This window comes from Chlorella variabilis, assembly GCF_000147415.1.
Source record: "Chlorella variabilis unplaced genomic scaffold CHLNCscaffold_34, whole genome shotgun sequence".
Taxonomy (NCBI): Eukaryota; Viridiplantae; Chlorophyta; class Trebouxiophyceae; order Chlorellales; family Chlorellaceae; genus Chlorella; species Chlorella variabilis.
Genome location: NW_005435054.1, coordinates 299977 through 319673, shown reverse-complemented (window position 1 = coordinate 319673; position 19697 = coordinate 299977). Strand labels below are relative to the sequence as shown.

General features: G+C 66.9%; 4 protein-coding genes across 4 annotated transcripts; 2 read left to right on the top strand and 2 right to left on the bottom strand.

Annotated features, from left to right (window-relative positions):
* Positions 1-4582: 4582 nt before the first annotated feature.
* CHLNCDRAFT_28384 (hypothetical protein) lies at positions 4583-9113 on the top strand (the record flags this gene model as incomplete). The annotated part of the gene is made up of 14 exons (XM_005843152.1): positions 4583-4850; positions 5100-5198; positions 5537-5647; positions 5849-5927; positions 6178-6235; positions 6406-6486; positions 6698-6847; positions 7177-7279; positions 7509-7588; positions 7754-7844; positions 8059-8198; positions 8399-8490; positions 8753-8805; positions 9007-9113. The coding sequence occupies 14 exons, from the start codon at positions 4583-4585 to the stop codon at positions 9111-9113; spliced, it is 1512 nt and encodes a 503-aa protein (XP_005843214.1).
* Positions 9114-10833: 1720 nt separating this feature from the next.
* Positions 10834-12166, bottom strand: CHLNCDRAFT_28390 (hypothetical protein; the record flags this gene model as incomplete). Its single annotated transcript, XM_005843124.1, has 5 exons — positions 10834-10950; positions 11134-11286; positions 11540-11671; positions 11765-11888; positions 12033-12166. Coding segments are annotated over 5 exons (660 nt in total), but the record flags the coding sequence as incomplete, so codon positions are not given.
* Positions 12167-13480: 1314 nt separating this feature from the next.
* CHLNCDRAFT_141467 (hypothetical protein) lies at positions 13481-14128 on the top strand (the record flags this gene model as incomplete). The annotated part of the gene is made up of 4 exons (XM_005843151.1): positions 13481-13492; positions 13540-13622; positions 13749-13822; positions 13959-14128. 4 exons carry the CDS (start codon positions 13481-13483, stop codon positions 14126-14128), a joined length of 339 nt encoding a protein of 112 aa, XP_005843213.1.
* A 4434-nt stretch (positions 14129-18562) lies between these two features.
* Positions 18563-19308, bottom strand: CHLNCDRAFT_141465 (hypothetical protein; the record flags this gene model as incomplete). Its single annotated transcript, XM_005843123.1, has 2 exons — positions 18563-19036; positions 19219-19308. The coding sequence occupies 2 exons, from the start codon at positions 19306-19308 to the stop codon at positions 18563-18565; spliced, it is 564 nt and encodes a 187-aa protein (XP_005843185.1).
* Between the last annotated feature and the right edge of the window lie 389 nt (positions 19309-19697).

Here is a 19697-nt window from a genome sequence, read left to right as displayed (position 1 = left end):
AGCGTCGGAGCATCAGCAGCGCCGCCACAGCAGCGGCGGGTGCGGCAGGCCCACTACCCGTGCCAACACCTGCAGCAGCAGCTGCCCCGCACCAGCCACCAGCCATGAAGGCAGAGAACAGCAGCGGCGGTGCTGGCTGGTCACCTCGCAAGCTGCCCCGCGGGCACGGCCGCGACGGGACGCAGGCGCCAGCCACCGGGGCGGCAGCGGCAGCAGCACTGGTGGGCAAGACTGCCGCGCCAAAGCAGGGCCAACCAGCGCCTCCTCCCGCGCAGCAGCTGCAACAGCCACAGGTCCAGCATGCCAAGTCCCAGGCTCCCCGTGCTGGCCGCGCTGCAGCGAGCAGCTGCCCTAGCGGCCCAGGCACTGCAACGACGGCACCCAGCAGCGGCGCTGTGCCGCCGGGGCAGCAAACTGGTGCCAGCGCTGCCATGTCAGCACCATCTGCCATGGCGCCAGCTGCCATCAAACGCTATCCACACGTGGCGCCGCCAGCAGCGGCACCGGCAGCGGCAGAGCGGGCGGAGGCAGAGGATGGGTGTGAGTTGGAGGCGGCTGAGGTGGAGGCGCGGCGCACCCAGCAGCTGGCCGACTGGGGCGCGCTGCTGGTGCAGGCTGCGGCCCTGACGGCGGCAGAGCGGGTGCTTTTGGGCCCGGCAGCGCGCCCGGTGAGTGGCGGGCCTGGGCAGCCCGGCTGGCGTGGTCGGGTGGCGGCGTGCAGGAGTCAGCTTGGCTGCTTGGAGCCGAGGAGCCTCAGGCATCCTTGTTGTCGCTTGCTGGCGCATCTGTTCGACATGGTGCCTGCAGCAATGTGCATGGTCAGCATCAGCGGCAATAGCGGCAGGACCTCCCTTGCCCTCCCGTGTGAAGCCACACCTGATCCGGCCCCGCCCCTTCCACGCCCCGCCCTTCCACGCCTGCAGGACAGCCAGCCGCTGTCGTCGGCCGAGCTGCCCATTAGCAACGGCCAGCGCCCACCGGCAGACACTGGCAAGCGCGCGTCTGCCGTGCGCAGCCAGGCGGCGCATGCGGTGGAGGCGCTGGAGCAGCAGCGGCAGGTGAAGCTGGCCCTGGCGCAGGCAGGGGGCGTGGCAGAGGCTGACCGGCGGCTGCTGCAGGCAGAGGCGGCAGCAGACCTGCAGGCGCAGAGCCTGCTGGCGCACTGGGGCGTACAGGTGGCAGCAGAGGCGCGGGAGCGCATGCAGCAGGATGAATTGAGTGCGAGCATTAGCAGCTGAGCAACTTTCCGGAGCCTTGCAGTTAGTTGAGAGGCTGTGTCAGACATGCCCAATTCCCTTGCTGCGGGTGCCTACTGCTGTAGCGGTGGCGCTGTGCCTGCCGACTGATGGTACCTGCTGCCTCCTCCACCTTGCTGCCTGTCCTTTAGCGGTCCAGCCATGGCATCTGCGGGACAGTTGAGTAGCTATGTCAATAAATAGATAAATAGAGCTCAATAAATGAATAAAGGGGTTTGCAACCCTGCTGGCACCAAAACCCTTGTGGCAGTCATAAGCTTGCAGCTGCGCCATTCATAGCGGCAACAGCACTCGCAGGCACCGCAGCGCAATCGATTGCGGCGTCATGGCACTGGCGCTGTCTCGACGGGTGGGCTCCTCCTCTGCTGCACGCTCCCTGTCGGCAGCGCTGGTGAACAGCTGCAGAATCGATGCGCTCATTATTAGCGGGGCAGCCAGCTGCAGCGGCGCCCTGGCAGACGAGTGGACAGCGGTGAGAGCGGGGCAGCCTGGCGGCGGAACAGAAGCGCCCACTCCAAGCTGGCGGGTCCGATCTTTTGTGATTGTACCTGCTGTAGAGGTGAGCTGAGACGCCAATGTCTGGGAAGGAGTGGGGGCATTGGGGGGGAAGCCTGCCCTGGGCGGCTTTGGGACCCCTTGCCGAGCTTACTGGTGCTTCCCCCGCCAAGGCCCCCTCAACCCGTGGCAAGCAGACAGGCCCCTGCGCTTCTGGCTCCGCACGTTACTTTTCCCGGAACTGACTGCCCTGTGTGCAGCAGCCTCCGTACAGCCAGGTAGTTGATCGTTGCCTTCCACATCCCCGCAGCTACTGGCAGCCTGCCGCATCTCATGGTGCCGCTGGCAGCAGCGATGGCAGCATCGAGCCCGAGATGGTGAAGCGGAGGGGCAAGATGGTGCCTGTGGATCCCGGCCTGGCAGCCAAGCTGGAGCCGCTGGCTGCGCAGTGCGCCGTCGCCGACATGGCGGCGCTGGCTCGGGCGGTGGCTGCTCTGCATGCTCCACGGCAACAGGGTGTGATCGACCACGGTCTAGCTGTAGCAGCATACTTGCGCAGTCTGGGGATCGAGCTGCAGCAAATGGCGCAGCTGCTGCAGCGCTGTCCTGAGCTGTTCAGTCGGCCACCCGAGAAGCGGCCACTACTGCTGTTTGGCCAGCTGACGGGGCAGCTGGGCATGACGGCGGCAGCAGCAGCGCGCTGTTTTGAAACGCAGCAGGCAGCAGCCGGTTCACCCAGCTTTGAGCCGGCCATAGTGGTGCTGGCAGCGCTGCTGGCTGCCGGTAGCACGGCGGGCAAGCCTGCCAGTGGCGAGCAGCTGCTTGGGGAGGTGCTGACGAAGCACTCCACCGCAGCGGAACTGTTGAAGTGTACTGGCGAGCGTCTCCAGAATACAATCAACCATCTGCTTCAGCTTGGGTTCAGCAAGCAGCAACTGGCAGCAAGCCTGCACACCCATGGGTGGTCCCTATTCACTCGGCCTCCTGAGCACCTAGCGGAGCTGGAGGCAGCGCTGCAGCAGGAGCTGGGCGGCGACCGCCAGCTGTGGCTCAAGGTTCTGCGGCGGCAGCCTCGCGGGGCTAACTGCAGTGTGGACACCTTCCGCGAGCGAGTACAGGCGCTTGCTGTGGTGAGATAGGCTGCTGATGCATCGTGTGGCATGCCAACATGGCGGCTGCAGCCACTGATGCTTAGGGAGCTTATGGCAGGTTGCTTGCCAGCCTACTGCCTCCTTATTGCCGTCTGCAGTGTTAAACCATTGCTGGCTATTTGTTCGAAACCGCCGTTGCAGGAGTTTGGCAGGGATGCGGCGTGCGAGATGGTTAATGCCGCCCCAGGGCTGCTTCCCGTGCCACCCTCTCTATGGCGGCGTAATCTGGCGGTGATGCGGCTGTGTGGCGTGGCGGACCCGCATGCCGTCTCCAGAAATCGCGCTAACGTGCTCACATTGAATTGGCTGAATCCTGCCCTGCTGGCCAACCTGCTGGCGCTGCAGCGGTGCATGCCAGGGCATCCCACGGCTGCCCAGGTGATCTACAGCTGGGCCAGCTATGTTGCAACTGTGTCAATACAGAGGCTTGCTGCCCGCCTGCTCTTCCTTGACCACCTGGGATTGCAGCCGTTGTTGGTGGCAAGCAAAGGGCCTGCCAGGCGGGAGTGGCGGCGCCAGCGGGGACTGCCAGCCAGCAGGCGAGCAGCTGGGGAGCCTGACTTCATCAGTGTGAAGGATGTATCAAGAGCCGCAGACGCAGACTTTGCTGGCATGGTGGCTGCGGCAGCAACGCAGCAGCCCGGCCAGCCAGTCAGCAGCACCAGCATGGCCGCCTTCCAGGCAAGTTTGCCGCAAAATGCAGCGTGGCAGCGGCTCTGGGCAGAGGCGGAGGAGATGAGCCAGGAGCTGAGGGGGCAGCTTCCGCCGCAGCTATTGCCAGCAGGGGAGGCGGTGGATCAGCAGGAGGCAGATGGCGAGCAACGGGAAGAAGTGGGCGCGGCTGTTGGCCTGGATTGAAGGCTGCATCTGACTTTCTATCCAGTGTTTTTTGCTTACTCTGCAATTTGGTCATTGTTGCTGCGCTGCTTGCTTTGCATGTAAAGAGCCGAGCTCAGCGCACTGGGCGCCGCATTTTGCAGCGGCAGGCGGCACCTGGCAGCACCGCTGCTGGAGGTGCGGCGCCTTCCTAGGAGCATTGCTCGCATGCATGCTGGACGCGTTGGTATGGGTGACCCTTGGAGACCCAGAGGGTTAGAGCCTAGGCAATCTCCCCCGCCTGTGGCGCCTTGCGTGTGGCACCTTGCGCAAGGCCCTTGGTGCAGGCTGCGCCGCCACCCGCCAGCTCACGCCACATCACGCCCAAATCTCTCCCATTAGGAGCGGGTGCCTCTGCACGCATCGCTCAACACTGTCATTGCTTGGCGCAGTAGAGCTCAGGCCGGTGGCCAACTCTCAGCTTGGAAACCCTCCCCGCCTGTCTGCGCAGCCGGCTCGCGGCCATCGTCTATCTCCGGTCATCCTGCGGCCAATTGGCACCAGTATCGCGACGGCTGGCACTCTCCCACTGGGCCATTCCCCTCCTACAGGTGCTGGGTTCACGCTCTCTGCGGCGCTTCCCCGCCGCCCCTGCGCGCTGCCAGTGCCGGGATGTGCAGCGCCGGATTGCGGGTGATGCCCGCCAGCCTCGCAAGCGGCGTTTCTGGCGGAGCGGCAGCGCTGCCGCCGCCGCTGCCGCCGCGCGCACCTCTGTCGTCGCGCTTGTGGCCCAGCTCCTGGATCAATGCCAACCAGAGATCATGTCATGCCCTTTTCTCTTGCAGAAGCCGAAGCGAACACCCCATGGTGGCGGCTGCATGTCACTGTCAGCTAGGCAGCAGCGCGGCAGCCGGGCGCAGCCTTCGGCGTACCGGCGCGTCGCCCCCCGCGCTGCTGCTGCCGCCGCGGCCACGACAGCAGCGGCGCGCGGCCCCGGCGCAGGCGGCAGCAGACCCGCAAGAGCTGCTGACCCTGGCCAGCAGCGTGGCCGCGGGCTGGCCGGCGGCTGTGGCAGGCGCCACCGCCGCCTGGCCCGCGCCGCTCGCCAGCGCCGCCACCATCCTGGCGACAGGTGCGGCGCTGCGCCCTGGGCTGCGGAAGGCTGGGCCCGCTGGGTCGCTGGTTGGGCCGCCGGCAAGCTACTCTCAGGCTCGCCGCTCATCCGGGCCTCCTGCCTTCGCTCCCACTGCCTCGCCGGCCGCCTGGGCACATCGCTCACCACGCACCACCACCTCGCCACAAACCACCCGCCACGTGTACACACACACACACACACACACACGGTCACATGCGCCCGCCGCTTTCTTCCCGCGCCCTGCAGATCTGGCTGACGTGGCGGCGATGCAGCCCACGGCCTGGGGCGCGGCCCGCCTGGGCGCCCTCTACTACTTCTTCCTCGCCCGCCCCTCGCCCGTTGTAGGTGGGCGGGGCTCGGAGGGAGAGGCCGGCTGGTTGCTGTTGTGGGCGGGAGCATGGCTTGCTGGGTGGCTGAGCGCCTGGGGTGGATGTGCGCGAGAGGCTGGCTGGGAGGTGTCATGGGATGGGCTGGCTCGGGGGCTGTGGACGAGTGTGAACCGTGTGCCCCCCCCGCTGCACGCCACCGCCCGGTCAGGCGCTGCCGCTCCCTGGCCCTGCCCTCTCCGCACCCTCCCTGCCCCGGCTTGCTGTCGACCCACACCGCCAGCACCGCCACACTTTCACACACGCACGCACGCACACACACATGACCACACACACATCCGCTCCCACCGCCTGCAGGCCTGCTGGACTTTTATCTGCTCAACCCCATAGCCCGCCTGCTGCAGCGCCGCTTCTCGGAGGCGGACTTCACGCTGCGGGAGCGCCTGGGTGGCGGCAACTACGGGCAGGGTGGGTGGGGCTGGCCTGCGCGCTGGGCTGGGCTGGGCTATGGGCTATGGCTGGGGCAGGGGTGGCTGGCTGGCAGCGGGCTGGGCGCTGGGGTGGGCTGGCCGCTGGGGCGGGCTGTGGCTGGTTGCCTAGGTTGAGGGCAGCCGCCTGTGGCGCCACCTGTTCCGCCCACCGGGCAATGCCCCCCTGCCTCCCCCGCAGTGTTTGAGGGCCTCATCAACGCCAACGGCCTGCCCGACCCAATCACCCGGGAGCTCAGCCCAGAGCAGAAGAAGCGGCGGTGAGGGCCGGGAGGGAGGCTGCGTCTGAATCTGTCTCTGCCCGTGTGTGCATGTGTCTGTGCGTGTGTGGTGTGCGTGGTGGTGCCACGGTTGGCGGGGCAGCAGGCAGGCAGCAGCAGTGGCAGCCCTGGAGCAGGCAGCGCTGGGGGTGCACATCGCGCACAACCCACCACGGCATGCACCATCACACGACACACGGACCCACAACACAGCATCCTTGCACGGCGTACCGCCTCATCCCGCCTGCAGCGTGATCCTGAAGAAGGCCAACATGGACGCCCAGGGCATCCGTACCAACTTCCTCAAGGTACCAGCGGTACCACACTTGCTAATACCGTGGGATGTACTGCCTGCAACGCTGCCGTGCTCGCCCGGCGGCACAGAAGCGGCGGCACTTCGGCCAGCCAGCGAGGGCGCTTCGGCGGCCGCCCCTGGCCTCCCCTGACCCTGCCCCCGTGCCTCCCCGCTGCACGGCAGGCGGGCACCATTGCGCGGGGCGCGGCCGAGACGGGCTTTGTGGAGGCTTATATGTGTGCCCGCGTGATGCGCCACCCGCAGGTGCCTGCCTGTTGTGTGGGCCTGCCTGCCTGCCTGCCTGTGTGTGTGCGTCTGCCTGGGTGCGTGCGTGTGTTTGGTGTGGATGGCAGGGCTGCGTTGCCTGCAGGTGCGGTGCCGCTGGTATGGGAGGGCCGCGGGTGGCTGCCCAGTGCTGCAAGGGGGGCCAGCCCTCGCCCACCACCGCGCATGCGTGCACCTTGCACCGCTGCAGGTGCGGCGCGTGGTGGCGGAGTATCTGGGATACTTCCAGGCCAGCAGTACCTCCGGCGGCATCACCTCGGGATCCCAGTGGCTGGTGTGGAAGTTTGAGTCGGATTCCACCCTGGGTGACGCCTGCGACGGCACCCTGGGGCCCTTCCCTGTGAGTGACGGGGGGCCTCACATTGCATACATGGTCGTGCAAACGGCGGCGGGCGGAACCGGGAGCATTCCCACGGTGGCCGGCCCTGGGAAGCGCATGGCTTGGCCCGGGGGTCTGCACGCCTGCTGGGCTGGGCTGCTGGGCTGCGCCCGGAGGACAGAGGCGTCGCGGTTCAGCGGGCGGCTGGTGCACCCACTGGGCTTGCGTTGTAGCAGGGCTGCGACCTGCCTCCCCTGCCTGCCCGCCTAAACCCTCAATGCCTGCCCCCACCCACCTTGCATGCTCTCCCCCCCTTGCCGCGCCGCTCCCACCCTCCTCCCTCCCTGCAGGATTGCCTGTCGGGCATCATGCTTGGGCGGCGTGCGCAGGGGTGGGACGAGGAGAAGCGGGCGGCGGCCACGGTCAAGGCTGTGATGAAGAAGCTGTTTGTGGGTGAGGCTGTGTGCGTGTTTGTGTGGAGGGGGCGCGCAGCAGCGTACCGCCGTCGTTCTTGCACAGCAAGTCCCGCCTCTGTAGGATAGCGGCGCGGCGGGGCCACGGGCCTGCGCTGCCTACCCTGGGGGCGCGCCGCCGCTGCAGCACCGCACACTGCGCAGAAGTGCACGCTCGCCGTGCCACGCGCATGCCTTGACCCTCCCTCCACCCGCGTCCCCGCCTGCAGCCCTGGAACGCCTGCACTCGCTGGGCATTGTGCACCGCGACATCAAGCCCGAGAACATCATCCTCACGGCGGACGGGCAGGTGGGCGGTGTGGGAGATGTGTGCGAGGGGTGGGTGGCGCGTGGGAGGAGGGCAGGCGGGGCGGGGCACGCCCCTGCCGCACACATATGCACAAATACCGCCATCATGCCCGGCACGACCCACACACTCGGTGCACACACACGCACACACACCTGCTGCCCCCAGATCAAGCTGATCGACTTTGGCGCCGCGTGCGACCTGTCCACGGGCATCAACTTCAACCCCGAGTACGGCATGCTGGACCCCAGATACGCGGGTGGGTGGTGCCTGGTTGTGTTTGGAATGGGGAGGCCAGCGGTGATCCACACGTGCACATCCACGTTCCCACACACACACACACACGCCACCCTCCCCCCCCCCCCACACACACACACACACCCACACACACACACACACACTCCACGCCCCCACACACTCCACGCACGCGCACACACGCTCCATGCTCCCACCCCTCCCACACCCACCCGCAGCCCCCGAGGAGCTGGTGATGCCCAAGAACTTCCCGCGCGCGCCGCCCCCCGTGCTGGCCGCCACGCTGGCACCCTGCGCCTGGGCCTGGGGCGCGCCCGACCTCTTCGACTCGTACTCGGCGGGCATGATCCTCATGCAGGTGGGACGGCTGGGTGGGGGTGTGCACTGCTTCTGTGGTTGGATGCAGGTTTGGGTGTGTGGTTTTGTGTGCTGGCGCGGTGCGGAGGAGGCGACCCACCCGCAGCGCAGCGCACCTGGCTGCGCCACCAGCGCCCACCCCTCCCCAGCGCCCACCCCTCCCCAGCGCCCACCCCTCCCCAGCGCCCACCTGCTCTGCAGCTGTCCATCCCCCAGCTGCGGCCGGGCGCCTCGCAGCGCAGCTTCAACGCTGAGCTGGCAAATTGCGGGTACGACCTGAACAGGTGGAGGAGGTGAGGCCGGGTTCGCACCAGCGCAGCAGTACAGCGCCGGCGCTGCTGCGAGGCCGTTGCGGGAGGGCCGCACCGCTGCCGGCGGCGCTTTGTGGGCGTGCTGCGGCTGCCTTCGCCCTGCGCTGCGTTGCTGTGTGCTGCGTCGCCGTGGCCGCCCGTCTCCCCGCCATCTCCTGGGCAGGCGCCTTCCCGCCACCCTTCCCTCCCTTTCACCTCCCTCCTGCCCCGCCTGCCTTGCCCACCTCCCTCCTTGCAGCACCAGCCCCAAGGCTCGCTCAATGGACTTCAGCCTGCTGGACCGTGGCGGCGGCCAGGGTGGGTGGAGCCTGCCTGCCTGCCTGCCCGCCTGCAGACAGCCTCGCCTGCGAGTACTGCCTCGCTTGGAGCCTGGGGCAGCCCTGTGGCAGGGCCAGGGCAGGTGCCGCCCACGGAGCATGCACCTGGCATCCTCCCTTCCTGTTCACCCCGGCCCACCGCCCACGCCCCCTGCACCTCTCGCCCTGCCTCCTGCCTCAGGCTGGGACCTGGCTGTCAAGCTGCTGTGCCTGAAGAACGAGCTCAACCGCGGCCGCCTGAGTGCCAGCCAGGCCCTGTGCCATCCCTTCCTGCTGCTGCCCGCGTGAGGCGGGGCGCCGTGGCCGCCGCAGCGCGGAGCAACTGGCTGCCAGCCTGCGGCTCGAGGCTGGTGCAGTATTCTCTCACAACAATTGCTGGCTTTCATTCGTCCATCCCCGCTGTGTCGCTTATTGGACAGCCAGAAAGCTTGCATGTGCATGGGCAACCTCATGATTGGCAGGAAGCTTCTGCGGCCATGGCCGGAGGCTGCCCCACATGTAAACTGGCCAGCGCAGCAAGCAGAGCAGAGGGTCGCCGGTGCTGCAAGCGCTACCGGCCTGCATGGCAGGACAAAGCCCTCCCTCTAGCAGGCTGCAGCACAGGCTTGCCCTGTGAGCCCACTGCCACACTGCCAGTCCAGTGCCTGTCAGCCGAACTGCGTTGCATCATGCTGGTGGCGGTAGACGGCGGCAAAGGCGGCGACACAGGCCGGTGGTTGGGAGTGGGAAGCGGTGGCCACCCAGGGGAAGCAGGGGCTCCGGAAACAGGCCGGGACAATGGAGGCGCAACATGGGTGGGGCCCGGAAGAGGCAGCACAAAGGGCGAGAGGTGGGAGCAGGACAACCTTGCGCCCATTGCTTTTCGGTTTCTGAGCAACAAGATTGAAACCATTGGGCATAAGTATTCCCACAACACGTAATGAAAAAAGGGGTACGTTGAAAGTTGAAAAAGTATTGAATCAAACAATCGGGAGCAGGTTCTTGCATTCCACAGCAATGAATGGAATCACAGAAAAGTCTGAAAAGTAAGCAAAACATCCGACAAAAAGGTTGGGACGAAAACAGCACACAAGTGGGGCAGATACAGGCAGTTGCCGACTGAGCTCAGATCTGGTACGCAGCGGCCTTCTCAGCCGCTAGCGCAGCCGCCACCGCTGCATCGATAACCGACATGGTGGAGGAGGCAGTTCCGCTGTCGCATCCCTCCATGACTGTCACGGGACTCGAAACTTGCAGGCCTCCAGCTGCCTTGTCCTCGGCGGCGGCTGATGCCGCCCCGCCGTCATTGCAGCTGCATTGGGCGGGCTTGGGCAGGGGGATGGCAGGCAGCCCCAGCCGCTCCGCCATCTCAGCTGCCTCATGCATGTGCTCAAAGCTGCCACTGCAGACCAATGGGAAGTGTACGCATGTGTGTGTGTGTGTGTGTGTGAGAGAGTCGGCAGGCAGGGTGGCTCCCCAGGCCCTGCCCAATTGCGTCTCAGCGGCAGCCCACATCTCACCGCGGCGCCGGCAACCGCGAGTTGAGCTGCGACAGGTCGGCGGGCACATCGATGGCTGGCAGGATTGGCACGCCCTGCACGCATGGGGCATGCCCATTCATCAGCCACCACGGAGCTGCAGACACCCACTGGCCCTGGGTGGCAACAGGCGGCAGCATGGCAAGCGTGCGGCTGACACGATCCCCTCGACAGCGCCGGCGGCGCCGCACCTCCATGCAGTCGAGCGACATGGTGCGCAGGCTGAGCTCTGTGGACAGCTCAGCAGGCAGCTGCTCCATGCGGCTCTGTACAGGAATGAAGGCGTGCATGCGCGAGAGTGGGCGACTGGCTGGCTGGGTAGGCGGGCGGTAAGGGGTGGCAGGGGCACAGGGCTGTGTGCCCAGCGCAGCAACCAGTCGCAGCTGAGGGGCGTCGGTGCCCTGCCGGCCATGCCTGCCTCCCTTTCCGCGGCGCCACGCGGCGCGCCCCGCAGGCCACGCCCTCCGCACCTGCATCTGCGGCGAGGCCAGGATGGCGCCCAAGCTGGGCCGCGCCTTGGGGTCCTGCTGCAGCATGCGGTTCACCATGATCTGCAGCTCGGGAGAGTACTTGGCCGGGATGGCGGGAGGCAGCAGCAGGCCGCGGACCTGCGGCGCGGGCCAAGCCGAGGCGCGGGAGGCGGCGGGGCGGTGGCGTCAAGGGGCGATGTGGGTGGGTGGGCGGCGGCCAGGCTGCCGACGCCACACACCTGCCATCGGCAGCTGCGGTGGCACCCCACCCCCACCACCCGCACTCGTGTCCTGCAGCCACTGCCGCCCCTGCATTTGCACCTTCCTCGCCACCACCTCCTCCTCTCGGTCCCCAAACAGCGGCTCCAGCTGGCACAGCTCGTACACCAGGCAGCCCAGGCTCCACACGTCGGCCGCGTAGCTGTAGTCCAGCCCAGCGTGCATTTCGGGGGCCATGTACTGCAGCGTGCCAATCTGCAGCGGCCAGGGACAAGGGCTGGGTCGAATGGCTCTGGACGTCACGGCCAGGCACGCAGAGTGGAGTCGGAACCCGCCAGCCAGCTGGCCATGCCGAGGCAGGAGCGGGGAGCAGGCGCCGTGGCTGCGCCTCCAAGCCGCCAAGCGCGGCCCCTGGCCCCAGCTGCCAAGCAAGCACGGATCCCCCCCACGCCGCTCCCCCACCCACCACCACACGCGCATTGGCCCCCCCCAGCCTGCGCCAGCGCACCTGCAGCTTGCTGCTGCCCATGTGCAGCAGGCCGGCCACGCCAAGGTCGGCGATCTTCAGCACACCGTCCCGCCCAATCAGGATGTTGGCGGGCTTGACGTCGCGGTGGATGATGCCTGAGTCGTGCAGGTGCTGCAGGCCCAGCACCACCTGCGCATATGGAGGGGGGAGGGGGCCGCAGGGGGGGCGAGGGAGAGAAAGGTGGGCAAATGGCGGCGCCGAAACTGCAGTGAGAGCAGGGCCTGGCAAGGCCCGGCACCCCCCGCCGCCCCCAGCCCAGCTGCGCGCCTGCAGCAGGTAGCCCCAGACTGTGTCTTCTGAGATGCGGCGGCCGTCCTTGCGGTGCTGCCTGCACAGGCACGGCGCGGCGGGCGGCGGCGAGCAGGCACCCGTCGACCTGCGAAGCAGCCTCGCGACAGCAGGCCGGCAAGCGGCCGCCAAGCACCGAAGCCGGCTTCCTGCCATGCATCCGGCACCCCGCAGCGCCGCTCACTCAATGACCGCTGACAGGTCGCCATGTGCCACCACCTCCATGATGACATTCAGGCAGCCATCCTCCACAAAGCTGCTCTTGAACACCACCACGTTGGGGTGTGACAGCGAGGCCAGCAGCCGCACCTCGTTCACCACGATCCACCTGCGGAGGTGGTTGGCAGCGGCGAGGCAGGGCACGTGGCAGGACAGGCGCGCGGGAGCCCCAGGCGTGCTGCGGCGGTAGCAGGCGACGGATCGCCGGCGGCGCAGGCGCACAGACCCACAAGGCTGCTCACTCACTTCTCCGCCTGTGACAGATCGGTGATGAGCGTGCGCTTCAGCGCATAATGCTGTCCACCCTGCTCCCGCTCGACCAGATAGCTGCACAGAGAGGGGCGCGGGGGGGTTCCAGGCGGGACGAGGGCGGCGGGTGGGGCGGTGGGCGTTGCCGAGGCGACTCGCTCGCGAGTGCCACAAACGCTTGGCGGGCCGCGCGCAAAGCGTTTGTGGAGGGCCTTGCAAGCAAAATACGGGCCCAGCGGCCTCTCCAGGGGCGCTGAAGGCGCAATTGCGGGCAGGGGCCACTCACACGTTCGCCCAGGACCCCTGCCCTAGCGCCCTGACCACCCGAAGCTTCCCATGCTGCAGTTGATGCCCCGGCTTGAGCCTGCCGGGGGAGTCGGGGGATGTGGAGGCGCTGAAACACCCGCCCACGACTGAGTACAGGCTTGTCTAACGGATCGCTATGCACTCAAGATGCAGGCTCCCAGGCACCACGCAGTGTTTGTTTTGGGGCAGCTTTTTTGCCACGTCCGCGGCTGATCATTTCTGGCCCATGAAGACCATACGAGCCGCCCAGTAGCATCAAATAGCCAGTTTGTCGACCAAACAGCGGCCTGGCACCTGCCGGTCCCTGCCGCCCGAGTCCCGCCGCCGCCGCCGCCGCCTCCTGCCTGCCTGTGCCGGGTTGTTCCCCGCAGCCTGCCCTGAGACCCGTAACTTCCTTGCTGCTTGAAGGACGGCCGTCCCAGGTAGCTTGCGCCTGCCTTTGCAGAGGAATGCCTGCGTTGCCTCAGTCCCATGCGGAGGTCAGCTGGGAGCAGACGCCAGCGGCTGCCCGTCGCCCAGGCGCTCGCCAGGCCGCTGAAGCGGCGGCGACGTCATCGCGGCATCCAGGAATCCATTTTAATGAAATGGGATTGTCGGAAGCAGTCGTCAGGTGTGATTTCCTCCTGGTACTGGCAGTGATAACGCAGCGGTGGCGTGGCGCCAGGCGGGTGCCGCCATCACACATTAAATAGATCTGAAGTCCCATCGTTTGCCGTTCTATGATGTTTTGGGATCGCGCCAAGGGCAGCAGCAGCAGCAACAGCAGCGATTTGCAGTGGTTTCGCCCTCCGATTCCGTCCCCGCGCGTGGTTGAGCAGAGCGCAGGCAGCTACAGATTGGTGAGCCTCTCATGGAGCAATGGCAGCACTGGTGCAGGCTCTCGTGCCTCCCTATCACAAAAGTTCATACCCGCGCAGGCCTTTGCCTCGGAGGCCTCTCGGGAGCAGCAGCATAGGGGCTGCGAGGGCAAGGTGATAGAGGTCTGCACCGAGGGCCTCAGGTGGGCAGTGCCAGTCACCAGGCTGCAGCCGCTGCCTGCTGTCTCGTGCCCGTCTTCTGCGCAACCACCCCTGCCTGGCGCGACCCAACCATCGTCTCCCTGCGACCCCACCCGGCCCCCCTGCAGGGCGGGCTGCAGTCTACAGGCAGCGCGTCAGTGCGCCTCGCCGCCCCTGCTCCGCCTGCTGGGCCTCGTGCCAGGTGGGCGGTTAGGTCGGTTGCAAGCCACCTTGCAGTGTGTCGCGGATACCGATGCCTTAACCTACGTCTGCTGCACTACAGTTGGAGAACATCCACATCACACACCTCATCCATACTCGCGTGCCTCGCTCTGCAGAGCAGAGCTGGGAGGAGCGGGAGGCGTGCCAGCAGCGGTGCATGGACGCGTGCCTGGCGCAGCAGACGCCCGCCTGCCAGCAGCACGCCCAGCACTTCTGCGCAGACGTCTTTGCCGGCCCCGTGGCGGGGCAGCAGCAAGGGCGGGAGCAGGAGAAAGACCCCCGCTAGGGGCGCCTGTCCCCGGCAGCAGCCGAGCATCGGGTGGCTTGAATGGAGGAGGCCCTGCACATTGCAGACCTGGGGCCCGCTGCCGCCGCAGCTGCGGCCGCCAGCGGCCCCGGCTGCCTCGATTGCGCGCAGTTTGGCGGCAGTCTATGGGTGGCCGTCTGCACGGCACATCGCAGCATGCAGGTCGTGCATGCCCCGCTCGACGGCGGCGCAGCGGGCGGCAGCGTGCACAGCGTGGTCGTGTTGCCAGAGGCGGCGGCCCTGGTGCAGCTTGGCGTCCCATCGGCGGCCCACGATGCTGCTGCACCAGGAGCAGCGGTGCTGCTGGTGGTGGGCGCCAGCTGCCGCGTGTGGGCCTTCCATTTGCTGGCCCACCCGCCAGGCGCAGCAGCGGCGACAGCAGAGGTGGCGGCAGACGCGGCTGCCGCCGCGTCAGTGTCGCTGGCGCAGCCGCGGTGCCCGGCCAGGCACCAGCTGGCGGCGGCGGTGGCGTGGGAGCATCTGTGCCACTGGTGGGAGCCGGCGGCGGCGGCCCAGCCTGGCAGCGCCGCTGGCGGCATAGCGCCCCTCAGCCTGGCCGGGCTGCAGGAGGCCCTACGGCAGCTGCACGCTCGCAGTCAGCCCTGCCAGCAGCAGCAGGCGCCCCTGCTGGTGCACTCGGTTGCCAGCTGGGTCTGCCAGCCGCCCGCCAGCGCAGCTGCTGGCGGGGCAGATGGCACAGCGTCGATGCCGGCAGCCATTCCTCCAGACGCCACGGCAGCAGCTGTCGTCAGCCTGGTGCCCGGCCCAGAGCCCACCCCTGGCAACGCCAGCAGTGGCATGCCCCGGCTGGCGTGCAGCAGCCGCTTTGTTCAGCCTGCACCATCCAATGGAGCAGCGGCAGCGGGCCAGGTTGGGTACCTGCTGGTGGCCACTGCTGGCGGCCAGCTGCTGTCCCTGCCCATTGGCGCACCTTGCAGCATCGCAGGTGGCAGCGGGCTGCAGGCGCCAGCCGCCAGCGCGTGCGGCAGGCTGCCCCTGGCGATCTGCTGTGCTGGCAGCCGCATCTGCTTCCTGCCGCTCCCCATGCAGCACGACCACCGCCTGCAGCACCGCGAGCTGCTGCTGCTGGCTGAGTCTGGACGCCTGGTGCCCGCAGAGGAGGCTGGCCTCTGCGGCACCTCAGTGCTGGCAGCTGGCAGCGGCCCTGGGGCTACCGACAGCAGCAGCGCAGGCCACGTGTTTGCCGCCGTTGTGCAGCTGGTTGGCGCGCAGGCGGCCGCAGCCGCTGGCAGCTGCCTGTGCTACCTCCCACAACCCTTGAGCAGCAGCAGCGGCAGCAATTCCAGCAGCGAGCTGCGCCATCTGGATGCCGCCACGGGCCTGGCACAGGAGGTGGCAGCCAAGCTGCCAATACGTGGGATTGCAGGCGGGCGCGTGGCGATGCTAGCATCAGCGACGTCGCTGCAGCCTCACCACCAGCAACACCGGCAGCACCGGCTGGTGCTGCTAACGGAGCAGGGTGCGTTGGTCACCACAGAGCTGTCTAGCACTGGTGCGGTGCACGGGCAGAATGGCAGCAGCCCAGCGCCACCGGTACAGCAGCTGGAGGCCAACATTCAGGTCGGTGGCTGCGCTGCGTGTGCTTTGCACCGCTTGCTTTTGCTGCTGAGCTGTCTCGGCAGCTTGCTGGGATCCGTCCTTGTGCCATACATGTACTGCAAGCTGAAAGCAGGCTGGCAAAAGCAATCACCTCTCTGTTGGTCCCCGACTCACCTCCTGCAGGAGCTGCTGGGGGCGGTTGCCGAGCTGTCAACGCAGCAGGAGCGCATGGGGCAGCAGCTGCTATCCCTCGATGGCAGGATCGGCGGGGTCGCAGCCTCCATTCCCGCGGCGCAAGCGGCAGTCCCAGGAGCAAGCGCAGCATTTTCGGCAATGCAGGGCATCCAGCTGCACTGCACAGTGCGGCCACAGGCGCTGCTCTCAAGAGTGGTGGGCAGCGGCGGCAGCCGTGGCAGCGGCATCACTGAGGAGGCGCTTGCCCTGGAGGTCAGCCTGTTGAACACCAGCAGGCTAGCTGTGGCGGGCGACTGGACTGTCCTGCTGCACCACACCAACAGCCCCAGCAGCCTGCCAAGCAATCGCCTGGCCCTAGCAGCGCCGCTGGGGCAGCTGCCGCCAGGCTCGGAGTGGCGGCTGGAGTTCCAGGTTCCTCTGCACTCCCTCCAGCCGACCTGCAGCTGTGGCCAGCTGCGTGTGCTGCTATGCCGGCACAGCACAATCTCCGTTAGCGATGCCTCTTGCGGCAGCAGCGGCGGCTGCGTCTGTGTGGGCCCTTGCGGGAGCAGCCTGCTGATGCTGCACAGCCTGGAGTTGGACATGCTGCACCAGCTACAGCTCAGCCAGCAGGCGGCAGCAGCAAGCAGCAACAGCCTGAGGCTGCCGCAGGGAACTCGGCCACCAGCTTTGCCACTGGCGGCATTCAATCCCGGCACGGGCAACAGGCCTACACTTCAGGCTGCGATGCTGCTCCAGCTTCCGCAGAGCCTGCTTACAGTGCAGCCGCCCTCAGCAGCGGCACTGCTCCAGCAGCTCATGGAGCAGGGCCTCAGCACCATGCAGCTTGCAGACCGGCAGCGCTGCGAGGACCGCTTGCCAGCTGGCAGTCCCAGCCCAGCGCTCAGGCTTCTGCTGCCGCCCTCGCCGCAGACCGGCAGCGGCGGCAGCATGGATCGCGCCAGCACAACTGGCATCCTCTCTGCTGGCAGCACCACGGAAGCACACGTGAGCCTGTCTGCCCAGCTGATACCGGCAGCTACCTCGGGCTATCAGCAGCTGCTGCAAGTGGGCGTGGCAGTGACCGATACAGCTGGGCTGCTGGCATGCCACCACGGCCTGTGTCGGCGCATGCTCATGGCGAACAGTGCAGCAGTGGGTGGGCAACCAGCGCGACAGCCGCCGACTTGGCTGCAGCTGCCAGGGGGCGCCGCGTTGCTGCCAGCACCATCAGCGGGCAGCCTCGCTGGGTCAGCGGCTGCTGGTGCGGATGAAGCTGAGCTGGAGTCGGCGCTGGTGCAGCTGCGCCAGCTGCGAGCTGCGGCCATGCAGCTCAGAGGCGCTGCCGCCGAGAACCGCCGGATGCAAGCCATCCAGCAGGTGGCACCGCCTGCAGCAAGCGAGCGGCAGCTGCGGCGGCAAGAGGAGCGCCACGAGCTGCAACGGTTGGTGGTGCATGGCCGGCAGGCAGGCTCCTTGGTTCCCCTAGTCATGTTTTGATTCTTGCTACCTGCTTTCTGTGTTGCTTATTGGACAGCCAGAACGCTTGCAAGTACATGCGCAGCCTCATAACTGGCAGGGTGTGGCCGGAGGCTGTCCTAAAAGAACAGACCTGCCTGCGCTGCAAGCAGAGCGCAGCATGTCGCTGCGGCCGCTACGGGTGCTCCCGCTTCTAGCATGCTGCAGCATGGGCTTGCTGCACAGTTGGCCCCTGCCGCCGGCACGCCGCATGGGAGCCACATAAAGCCTTTTGCAGCAGCCATCCAATGCTCAATTCAAAAAAAGAAAATAAAATGATGTGGGGCTGGAATGAAGCCGTTCAATTCAGGTCAGCAGCCCGCGGTAGTCCTCTGCCTCCTCACTATCCACCTCCGCCGCATCCACCTGCTGGCAATAGCTGCGGCGGAAGCTGCCCCCTCAGCTCCTGGCTCATCTCCTCCGCCTCTGCCCAGAGCCGCTGCCACGCTGCATTTTGTGGCAAACTTGCCTGGAAGGCGGCAATGCTGCTGCTGCTAACTGGCTGGCCGGACTGCTGCGTTGCTGCCGCAGCCACCATGCCAGCAAAGTCCGCGTCTGCGGCTCTTGATACATCCTTCACACTGATGAAGGCAGGCTCCCCAGCTGCTCGCCTGCTGGCTGGCAGTCCCCGCTGGCGCCGCCACTCCCGCCTGGCAGGCCCTTTGCTTGCCACCAACAATGGCTGCAATCCCAGGTGGTCAAGGAAGAGCAGGCGGGCAGCAAGCCTCTGTATTGACACAGTTGCAACATAGCTGGCCCAGCTGTGGATCACCTGGGCAGCCGTGGGATGCCCTGGCATGCACCGCTGCAGCGCCAGCAGGTTGGCCAGCAGGGCAGGATTCAGCCAATTCAATGTGAGCACGTTAGCGCGATTTCTGGAGACGGCATGCGGGTCCGCCACGCCACACAGCCGCATCACCGCCAGATTACGCCGCCATAGAGAGGGTGGCACGGGAAGCAGCCCTGGGGCGGCATTAACCATCTCGCACGCCACATTCCTGCCAAACTCCTGCAACGGCGGTTTTGAACAAATAGCCAGCAATGGTTTAACACTGCAGACGGCAATAGGGAGGCAGTAGGCTGGCAAGCAATCTGCCATAAGCTCCCTAAGCAGGACTGACTGCAGCCGCCATGTTGGCATGCCACACGATGCATCGGCAGCTATCTCACCACAGCAAGCGCATGTGCTCGCTCACGGAAGGTGTCCACACTGCCGCTAGCCGCGCGACGATGCAGCCGCAGCATTTTGAGCCACAGCTGGCGGTCGCCGCCCAGCTCCTGCTGCAGCGCTGCCTCCAGCTCCGCTAGGTGCTCAGGAGGCCGGGTGAGCAGGGTCCACCCCCGGGTGTGCAGGCTTGCTACAAACTGCTGCTGGCTGAGCCCAAGCTGAAGCAGGTGGCCGATTGTGCTCTGCAGCCGCTCCCTGTCAGACATTAACAGTTGCACTGTGGAGGGGTGCCTCGTCAACACCTCCCTAAGCACCTGCTCGCCAGGCTTGCCCGCCGTGCCGCCGGCAGCCAGCAGCGCTGCCAGCACCGTAATTGCTGCCTCGAAGCTGGGTGAACCGGCTGCTGCCTGCTTGTGTTCAAAGCAGCGCGCTGCTGCTGCCGCCGTCATGCCCAGCCGCCCCATCAGCTGGCCAGCACGGCAGCCCGCTCCTCGGGAGGCCGACTGAACTATGAACTGGACAGCTCAGGACAGCGCAGCAGCAGCTGCGCCATTCGATGCTCCTCAATGCCCAGACTGCGCAGGTATGCTGCTACAGCTAGACCGTGGTCGATCACACCCTGTTGCCGTGAAGCATCCAGAGCAGCCACCGCCCGAGCCAGCGCCGCCATGACGGGGACGGCGCACTGCACAGCCAGTGGCTCCAGCTTGGCTACCAGGCCGGGATCCACAGGCACCATCTTGCCCCTCCGCTTCACCATCTCAGGCTCACTGCCATCGCTGCTACTGCTGCTGCCACTTCTGCTGTTGTTGCCACCGTGAGATGCGGCAGGCCGCCGGCGCACCACATGGCGGAGAGTGTGGGGCAGCCGGCGCGGCGCCACAGCCACTGCAAGCTGTTGCCGCCATGTCGCCGCCTGGCTGGCAGAAGGGCACTGCGCAGAGCATGAGCAGGACAATGAAAGTTAGAGCCTGGTGTCTTGCGACAAAGGCAGTGTGCCGGGCCTTCCTGCAACAGACCCGTCCGCTCGAAAAAAGCGGGGAGCGGCAGCGGCAGCGCCGCCCAACCCAGCTCGCCTGGGAGCCGCATCGCTGCCATCCGGAAGCTACCAAGACTGCAGGCATGCTC